Source organism: Trichechus manatus, unplaced genomic scaffold (assembly GCF_000243295.1).
Source record: "Trichechus manatus latirostris isolate Lorelei unplaced genomic scaffold, TriManLat1.0 scaffold00006, whole genome shotgun sequence".
NCBI lineage: Eukaryota > Metazoa > Chordata > Mammalia > Sirenia > Trichechidae > Trichechus > Trichechus manatus.
This window is the reverse complement of record NW_004443942.1, coordinates 14,269,117-14,279,176: the sequence shown is the minus strand read 5'-3', so window position 1 is coordinate 14,279,176 and position 10,060 is coordinate 14,269,117. Positions and strand designations below refer to the sequence as shown.

The window sequence follows — 10,060 nt, the reverse complement described above, 5'->3', positions numbered from 1 at the left end:
TCATCTTAAGTGAGAATAACAGCACAATTGGAAGAGCGTAGTCAATGTCACCGAACTATGCATGTAGAAATTTTTGAAATGGTGTATCTTTGCCTATGTGTATTTTCACCAAAAAAAAAAAGTTGAGAAGTTAGAGGGTTAATAAGTTGTGGAGTTGTTAACCAATGTCGTAAAACAACATCTGTACTACTGTTTCATGAGAAACTATTTGTTCTGTAAGCCTTCACCTGAAGTACAATAAAAAAAAAAGAAAAAAAAGTAATAACCAAGAAATCAAAAGATGCATTGCATGGAGCAAATCTGCTGCAAAAGACCTCTTTAAAGTGTTAAAAAGCAAAGATGTCACTTGGTGGACCAAGATGTGCATGACTCAAGCCATGGTACTTTCAATCACCTCATATGCATGTGAAAGGTGGACGATGAATAAGGAAGACCAAAGAAGAATCAATGCCTTTGAATTATGGTGTTGCTGAGGAATACGAATATACTATGGGCTGCCAGAAGAAGGAATAAATCTATCTTGGAAAAAGTACAGCCAGAATGTTCCTTAGAACCAAGGATAGCAAGACTTTGCCTTATGTTTGGACGTGTTATCAGGAGGGACCAGTCCCTGGAGAAGGACATCATGCTTGGTAAAGAAGAGGGTCAGCAAAAAAGAGGAAGACCTCGACATGATGGATTCACACAGTGGCTGCAACAATGGGCTCAAACAAAGCAATGATTGTGAGGATGGCACAGGACTGGGCAGTGTTTCATTCTGTTGCACATACGGTTGCTATGAGTCGGAACAAACTTGATGGCATCTAACAACCTTTGTATTACTATATTAATTATGTTCTCATCTTAATATACTACAGAATTTGTGATGATTCTTCAGTTGAGTTCCTATCCTATGGCTCCCCATGGAGGTGACTAAATTTTCCCCTATGGTGTGCAATAGCTCTTTTTCAAAAGACAAAGGAAAAAATGATGTAATAGCTCTCCCTTGGGAAGGAATTTACTTCCTCCATTGATCCCCCAGCTCCTCCTGCCATGAGCAGGAAAGCAAAAATACTGAGATTTGTGCCAGAAAAGGGACCAAGAATCTGTATTGTGACCAAGAGTGAGGCTATTTTTGGTTAATCAGTAAAAAAGAGAAATTAAGTCATTGCTGTTTGTTTTTCATTCAGAAATTTGCCAGGAGATGTAATCAGGAGCCCTTCCTTCTCTCTTGAGGAGCTGTCTCCACACATCTCAGTTCCATTACTCCAGTTCCGCACACAACAGTGATTCCACAGCAAACACGTTCCAATGGGAGCCCCTTTTACACGTAGAGGGAAAGGAATCTGTCCCCAGTATACCACTCAAAGGAAATCTTGTTCTATTAGATGATGTGTAGGGAGAAGCTTATTTGAATGGACATACAATACTTGTAGTTGGAAAACTGTTCTTGCTGTGTTGCTTTTGATGGTTGTTGAAAAACTATCATAATATATTAAGAAATATACATCTTTCAAGCCAATTCTAAAAAAAAACCTCTCAAATCTTGAGTTAAGAACAAACGTTTTAAGATAAAATTTAAAAGATAAAAGTCCTAGCTTTTCTAGGGCTATCAGGGAATTCAACATAATAGTAATAGGTGTCTCTGGATGATGAAATTATTCAAGATTTCTACTATCTTTTATATATATTTTCTCATTTAGCACATAATATTTTTATAACCAGAAAAGCAAGTGTTATATGGATTTTAAAAATCTGCTTTCAGTTGTATTTGTTTTATTGTACAAAAAAAGCCAATATGTCAAAATACTAAGATGTGATAAGAAAGTTACGCTCAATAATTTTTCAATATGTTCATAATACTTCACTTGATTTTCTTAGCCTTGTAAAGCACAAGATATTGTATGTGAAAATATTAAGCTATCCTCCTTTGAATACCAATTTAAATTTAAGGGGAATTCAGATCCAAATAAGAATTCTAAAAATCAGAATTTTTTTTTGAGGAAAATCTATCAAATAAATTAGAACCTGAGTCAGTATCAGTCTTTTCATTGCTAAACACCACACAAGTGATAGCAATGAGCTTGCTTTTTTAAAAAAAAAAACAGAAAAACCTATTTATTGACCTCCTAGCATTACACTGAGGGAAAGCTGGGGCATCCCTGTTGTCTTTTCCTGGCAGGAAAATGTTAGCATTTTAACATTTGGCAAGCTGAAGATTTTGACTCTGAATAATGAATTAAAGGCACGGCCATTATATCTTCATTTGACATCATATTAGGCTTCCTGTATCATTATTATTATTATTATTGGTGCATTGTTGAATGTTTTCCCCTGAAGTAAAATTATTTTATATATGTAAGTTTGGAGTATCTTCTTGGGGGCAGTTTGTTTGTTTCAGAAAATAATTTTTCCCTAAAGGGAAAAAAAAAGATTCAAGATATTATGCATTAGGGATTTGAAAACACATTCCTTATCAATAATATGTAAGAGAATTTTTTTTAATTTTTCTACTATCAAAGTTTTCTTTGCTTTTTCCATCCATAAAATTGGTTTCTCACACAGCTAATAATCTTCATCTGATTCGTTTTTAAAAATTATTTCTTATCACCTGCTGAGTCTGAGTGCTCGTCATCCCTGTTGTTAGGTAAAAACGATATTCAAAGTCACAGTTCTTCGTAATCTATTGCACTCTCCTCTCAACATTCTGAAGGACTCTCCAAAATTTCCCTTGCTAGGAATGCTAAACTAAAATAAATCTCCAAGAACTCCTCCCCAAGCCCTGGAGAGGACCGAGAAGGTACCTTTATGTTTTTCTAGTAGGTGACAAAAGCCTCGGGTGGAGCCTGGGAGATTTCAGCGAGAGGTGGACAGGAGCCAGGTGACAAAGGCGGAGACGCGGCCATGACTAGGGAGGTGCCTAACTCTAGTCTTCCGTCTAAATTGTGACTTCGGGAGATGATGGTTCAAGGTCTGAAGAAAGCCGCGAAGTCATGACAAGTAGTAAGACCTGGGAGGCCCTGTGCTTGGGTTCTTTCCTAGACTTAATGAGCACATAGTTTTGTTTATGATAATACGCACACAGAATCCAACAAAGCTGACGTTCACATTCTGGTCGCCAGAATGTGCTCCTTGATCCGTACACTCCCACTTCATCAGTCCAGACGCTCCGCGCTTCGGGTCGCCTCTGATCACAGCACTGGGGGCACTAGTGGCGGCGGGCGCTAGGACCTTGCCTGCAGCCCCTGCGGCAAGGCGGGAGGCCACCGGCCGCAGAAGAGCGCCTCCGCCCACCCCGCCCCTTCCCAGCGGAGCTCAGGAACAGGTGGAATCGCACCCAGGGGTCTGAAATGCCGCCAGCCTCCATAGAAACCAATCCTGCGAACCCAGAGCACCATGTGGGCGGGCTCTGGGGCGGGCGATCGAGGCCCCCAGCCTGGAGGTCAGCGCCACGGGGAGCCGGGGCACCCGCGGGACCCGCCGACGGGAGCGCAGCACGTGACGCCCCTTACACCTTTGTCCCCTAGGCCGCGCGGTGGTCTCGGCCCCCCTCCCGGAGCCCACGCCCGTCCCAGCCTCAGCTCCTACCCGGCCCCAATGTACGCTGACCATTTCGCGAAAAACATGGGCAACCACCGCAGAGGGTTCGACAGTTTGCGTCTTTCCTGGCGCGACCCAAATTCTTTCGGGCGTCTTCCTCTGGAAGAAGGCGCCAGCGCCCCAGCTTCCAGGGGAGCCAACGGACTAGGAGACCGCTCCCCAGAGTTCCCAAGACCCACGGGCTGTCGTCCCCACCCCCGCAGCCTCCGCTGCCCTCTCTGAGGTTCCCAGCCCGACACCCTCCAGCCCGGAGCCGGTGCATTACCTGTTGGCCGCCAGCCGAGAAGCAATGTAGCCGCCTGGAATCTGGGTGATGATGTAGCCCCAAAAGAAGGAACCATGGATCATCCCCACGGTTTCTGGGTCCCAGTTGAATTTGGCTTTCTATGAGGGTAGGAAACAAACCAAACGGAGGGAGAAAGAAAATGATCAGTTCTTGGGCTGGAAACTCACGTTCATGGTTCGCAGGCCCAAAAGCCCTCAACCCCCGGGGCACTCCCTCTATCCCCGGGGTGGGGGTGGCTGAATTTTTGTTTCCTAACAAAACTATTCTATACCCCGTTATGGAGAAGAAATGCCTCTTTTAACTGAAAAATCGTGCTCATTAACGAAATATATTGTTATTAATAGCGGGGACAAGCCAAATAACCAACGCGGCTTCCGCTAGGCACCCAGGGTTTGCTCCCTGAAGACTTTCAGGTAGGTCGGACCAGACTGAGGAATCTGCAGCGCCCTCAGGCCGGAAGTCTGCCGCTCAGATTGTAAGAATGTCCAACCCCAATCTTGGAAATTCAGATTCTCCATTAGCCGGCTGGGGAGAGAGAGACGCCGGACTAGGGTCCGTTTAACCGACGGCGGCCTGGGCAGGTGCGGACGTAGCGACGCTTGGAAAATGAAGCTAACTCGAGACCCAAATAGGGAAATCTGGGGGAAGGAAATGGGGACGGAAAGTGCAGGAAGGATGTCCTCGCAAAGTGGGGGGATGGGAGTGGAGCCGGAAAGACTTGGAGCGGACGGGGCAGTTTAGAGAGTCAGAGGGGAGGGAGGGGTGTTCCAGAAAGTAAGAACTGTAGGCGAGGGATGTCTCTGAAGGTTGCGGCCTACCGCCGCCCAGGCCCTCGTGGGCCTTTCTCTCATCCGCTGGGCCCCAAGCGGTGAGCCTCAAATTAAACTGGGGCGAATTACCCGCATCGGCACGGTGGAAGGGTGCTTATCCGCCCAGGGACCTGGGGACAGTTTTTCTCCGTTTGAATAAAATTTTGAAACTAAACGCAATTTGCAGAGTCCTCCGGACTCCCCAGGGGATCAGTGGAGCTCCCCTCTCCCCATCCAAAGCCCATTCTGGAATGTCTCTACCAATCCTTCCGCCGCCTGGCTTATGGCTACCCTGGTCCATAAACAGAGAGTGGGGACTCTCGGGTTTCTGCGACCTTGACGTGACTCTGCCCTCTCTAGGCCTCACCACCCCCAACAAACCGTAAGATTACAACGAGGCTGGACTCGCAATACCCCGGAGACTCTTCTGCTGTGGCTCCTACTCGCATCCGCTAAGTTTCCTAAAGTCCTCTTGGATGGAACTGCCGAGATGCGCATAGTTTGATTTGATTTCTGTTTTATATTGATTATTAATAATGTTTTGGAAGAAATTGGAGGAGGTAAGGAAAAAATTATAATATGCTGCCCATTCCTTAGGGTAAAAGGAAAATTTTTTATTTAAATTTAGCGGACGTTATTAGTCACCGACTCTGTGCCCAGCTAGCTGCTAGGCTAGGCGCATACACCTTGTATGAAGCCACACTTCACAAAAACCTAGTGACCCCGGCACTATTGTTCTACTTTGCAAACGAGGAAAGAAAGGCCCAGAGAGCAGAAGCGACTTGCTCCAGGAGCGGAAAGGGAGGTGATAGTAATACTGCGGTGCATTCTAGGTTTGCAGAGCTAGACGGGGACTTAGTGAGCATCCCGGCCTTCCTTCGTCTTGCAGTTGGGGAAAACAGGGCTGGCACAGGTGAAGTGGCTTTACGAGGCTACGTGGCGGCCCGGCGCGATCCGGGAGCTGCCCACCTCCTTGATGACCTTGCCCCCGCGATGGATGGTGCTGTTGTTGACCATGTCCACGATGGCCACGCCCAGATTGCAGCGGATGCCGAAGGAAATGCAGAAGCCCAGGCCGCTCATGATGGCGATGATGTAGCGGCGCGGCAGGCCGAAGCACGTGCAGTCGCACAGCGGCGCCTTCTTCTCCGGCACGTCCAGGGGCTTCCCATCCTCCGTCAGCTCGATGGTTTCGCCGGTGTCTTGCTTCTTCTCCAGCACCCTGCGTGGCAGAGCGAGGGGGAGGCAAGGACACCGCGAGTTAGGCACCCATTGCCGGCATTCTTCCCCACTCCCAGCCTTCGAGACTCAAGGGTGGGGGGCAGACGCTGATCTGCTCTCTCCTCCCTCAGGGGTTAGGGTGGGACGACACCTGGTTTCCTGACCCCCAAGGCCCTCTGGCAGTATGCCCATTCCCTCCCCTTGGCAGCGACCTTTCAATTTTAATACCTTCAGGCCTAAAGCCTGCCCATTCCCTCAGGATCTACCCTGCAGATTAGCCGCACCCGCCACTAGGGCCTGACTTTCTTGGCGGGTCTGCAGTTTGTGCGCGAAGGGGTTATGCGAGCGGCGCCTGCCGGGCACCAGTGTAGACGCCTCCCTCCGCAGTGCTTTACCCCCGCGACGGTGGGTGTTATCCAGCTACCCAGCCTCCGGATTGCTGCCCCGGTGCGGGCGGACCCTGCCACAGCCTCGCACCCACGCTACCCCTTTCTTTCCAGCCAAGTTGAAGCTTTCCAGGTTGAGGACGCCGGGATCCCGCCTCCCAGCTGAGCCCAGGGTCTCCAGGGACTAAGGCGTCCCCTTGCCAGTGCCCACGCGGAGAAGGGCTGTGAACGCTGAGTGTCACACACTCTACTTCCCCCTCCTCCAGCCCGAGGTTCACTGCTTACCCCCCTTTACAAATCTTACTTTTTTTTTTTTTTTTTACTCGAGTTTGAAACAAAGGCCTCCGCAACATATGGCCGACACCTAAGCTTCCTACTGCCAGAACATGAATAATTAATTATTCACAATCTTGCGTCATTACTATCTGGGTTACAAGCACCGAAAAATCTCGGGCCCATTTTCAAAACCATAAAATGCGACTCCCACATATACAAACGCGCCCCAATCAACTCTGTTTAAAATGTTCCACATCGACGTGGAAAATCTCACAGTAATTATTATTTTTAAAATTTGCATAGTATTTCAGAAGATTTCACCCGTAGGATTCAGTTCTTTCGCGCTTTCGTCCCTGGGGGAAGGGAGAGGAGGAGTGGTGGAATGGTTTTACTTAAAGGCAGTAAGTGTTGTTCTAATTCACAATATACTCGTGAAATTTCTGTTCAAAAAACGAATAATGTAAAGGGTAACATCTCTGTGAAATCTTGGGATTGATACTTCCGATATTCCAACAAAGAACCTTTCCGTTTACAATTTGCAGAGTTTTCCTAACCTTGTAATTTATTTGTATATGTGCTTTTTAAATGATATATATATTCACTCACGGTTGTTTTCATGCACACACAGAAGCAAATGAAATATTTAGGTCAATTCCAAAAATGTAGAGTTCGGGATATTGCGGTAAAGCAATTTGAGGCTACCAGAAAATAATGTACGACTTTCATATTCTCCAAAATATCACCTGGGGAATAAGTCATAAAGATATTCTAGGCTATTTTAGTGCTTATTCCTAAACCCCAGTGTTAGAAAATGTAATTTATTTATTCTGGGAGAAAAAAAATCATCTAATGTGATTTTTTTTTTTTTTTTTTACACTGGCTTCGTATGCTCACACATGCAAAGCTGAACTCCCCATCTGATGGCAGTTGGGCTGCGAAAGAACAGTTCTTTTGGGGCAGCTGCAGGGCTGCAGGGCCGTTGCGGTATCTACTGCCGCATAGGAGCATGTTGGCTCCTACCTGAAGCCCACCCGAACCAAAGAGATTTGAAAACAGGGAGTCGCTTTAGTCAATTTCTTTACATTTCCTATACATTTCAAAAGGCTTCAATTTCCCAAATTTGAAAATTAGTGCCCTGTTGGAATCGTTTTGCACGTTTCTCTCAGCTCTCCCTTCTTGATGTAGTCCACATTTTTAAGAAGAGGTGTATTAATGTAACACACTTGAAAGATTTTAAATTTGTTAAATTTACAGCATAATTAGTATAGAGACTATCGGGAGGATAAACTTTTCTTTTTTTTAAATCATCTCTGGTAGGTTCAAACCTATTTTGACCGTTATTATTCTTACAACCACTGTGGCATTTTCCATGCAAGAAAAAGAATTCTAGGCGAGGACACATAATTAAAATACATACACATTGTTTCAGGTTCAGAGAGAGGAACTGCTTCACCTATCAATTATTGATATATTTTGATTCCCCTTCCTTTAGTACAGAAGGAAGATTCCACTGGGGGATTCTCTATTCCAGTGGTTTTTAAGCTGGGATCTAAATTTCTTTTTGCCATTACTCTTTGGATTGTCTTAGTTAATTTTTAGAGGCTTTTATTTTTTCCTCATTTATTTACATCAAAATAATTTAATTCTGGGTAGCTTTAAGCACCAAAAGAAGGGCTCCTTGACCAGGTATTGACCATTTCTCAATTGTAAAGAGGATAACTCCAGGGTTGAAATGGCTGAGAATCTGCAGGTCCCAAAACAAAAATCACACACACACATACACACAACAGACAGGTTCATTTAGTGCAACATTCCTGAATTAATAAACAGGTTTCCAGAGCAGCCCGGCTCAGCAAGGAGCAACAAAAGACTTTCTGATCATATTACAATCTCTCTAAGCAACCAGGGTTTGCAGAAATGGCCCTGCAGATTTTTTTTTATGCTGAGCCCCAGGCAGGCATGGTTTTGCTTTCTCTTACCTGTAGATCTGGCCGAGGGATTTCCCAGCAAAATTCTTTAAACCCTCTTTTCCTGGGGTCAAAATCCTTTGTTTTACCGACTCCATTCTTGCAAAGACTAGTGTCGGCTGCTGCCAGACTTAAATAGTTATCGCTATGAAAGGAGGGGGTTGCGCATATTGTCTGAATCGCTTAAGGTAGTTGTTGGCTTTTTCTTCTCAGCGAATTGGTATTAGTGTGCCTCCAGTAAGAGTGCGAGCGAGAGAGGGGAGGCAGAGTGAGAAGAGAACGAGAATACAACCGAATAGCTGCATGCAACCCACGGGTTTCCTAATAGGAGAGTTGGTAGACACAATCAGAAAGTCTCATTGGAAGGGGAGGATCCGGTGGCAAAGGGCGCACGCAGTGCCATGGTATTTGGGCGGGTGCAGAGGAGTCCTTGTCCTGGAAGTCAGTTCACTGAGAAACAATGTAAATTCCCGGTTTTGAAGGGCTTATTGCCGTCAGAATCTGCGCTGGCTTTTAAAAGGAGGGGGCGGAAGTATCAAAGAACCCATATGTGTAAGGGTAAAGTCACAAGAAGAGTACTTTTAAAATGGTGTCTTTGCCGTAAGGAGCAGAGCACTTCCAAAACTCATGGGAGCGTGTCAGGTCTCAGGTGAGCAATGCTGCTATTAGTTTTTCCTCCCTGCCCATGATCTGCTTCACGCCGGCGCAACTCTGCTCTGCAATAGAGTCGAATTAAGATGGAGAAGGCTTGCTGTTCTTTGAGAACGTGAGTAAATAACAAATACACGTTCTGATTTTGGCAGCGGCCGCGAAGATTTTTTTCAGCACGGCTGACAGCGCCCTTCTGAGTGGGTCTCGGCAAAATGGTTCAGCACCACGGACAAGAGTAAGTTTCAATAAAAGGGGAAGCCAACTTTCTAGGGGAGATGGGCGGATCAACCTGACCTAGGGGAGATGGGCGGATCAATCTGACCTAGGGGAGATGGGCGGATCAACCTGACCGAGGACCATTCTGGGGCTCTTCAAGAATGGATGCTATGGAAACCAAGTGGGAAGATGTCATCATATCCCGGGTTTGCCGGGAGAATGGTGCATTTGACTCTACAAGGGACGAAGGCTTTATTAAAAATTGACAAGTGACTTTTAGTTTCCCACGTTTTGCCCTGCACGCTGACGCCAGCACTGACAGTGTTGCAAGGAAGGAAGATTACAATGTATTTCACTTATGTTTGCGATATTCCTGGGCACCAGGGATCCCTTGAATATACAACGTTTGCAAGAAAATGCATAATTCTATTGTTCATGTGTTTTTTTTTTTTAACCCCTGATAGGAAAAGAAGGGGAGAAAGAAGAAAAAGAGAGAAAGGGGGAGAGAGAGAGAGAAACTGTAAACTCAGTTAAACGAAAGACAGGAAGTCTAATATAAATTTCTTGCAAATTTTAAGCTTCTTCACTTAACTAATTTACAGCACACTGCTGAAATATCAATAAACTGATGAATTTTGTGGCTATGCCTTGTGCTTATCAACAAATTAT

At 45.6% G+C, this 10,060-nt stretch overlaps 1 protein-coding gene across 1 annotated transcript in view; it reads right to left on the bottom strand.

Annotated features, from left to right (window-relative positions):
• SLC17A6 (solute carrier family 17 member 6) overlaps positions 1–8,781 on the bottom strand; it is a 49,131-nt gene extending 40,350 nt beyond the window's left edge. The window contains exons 1-3 of the mRNA XM_004369717.1: positions 8,537–8,781; positions 5,644–5,896; positions 3,845–3,963 (exon numbers count right to left, since the gene is read on the bottom strand). Of these exons, the coding sequence (XP_004369774.1) occupies positions 3,845–3,963; positions 5,644–5,896; positions 8,537–8,622 (458 nt within the window). The 5' untranslated portion in view covers positions 8,623–8,781. The remainder of the gene's footprint in view (positions 1–3,844; positions 3,964–5,643; positions 5,897–8,536) is intronic.
• Between the last annotated feature and the right edge of the window lie 1,279 nt (positions 8,782–10,060).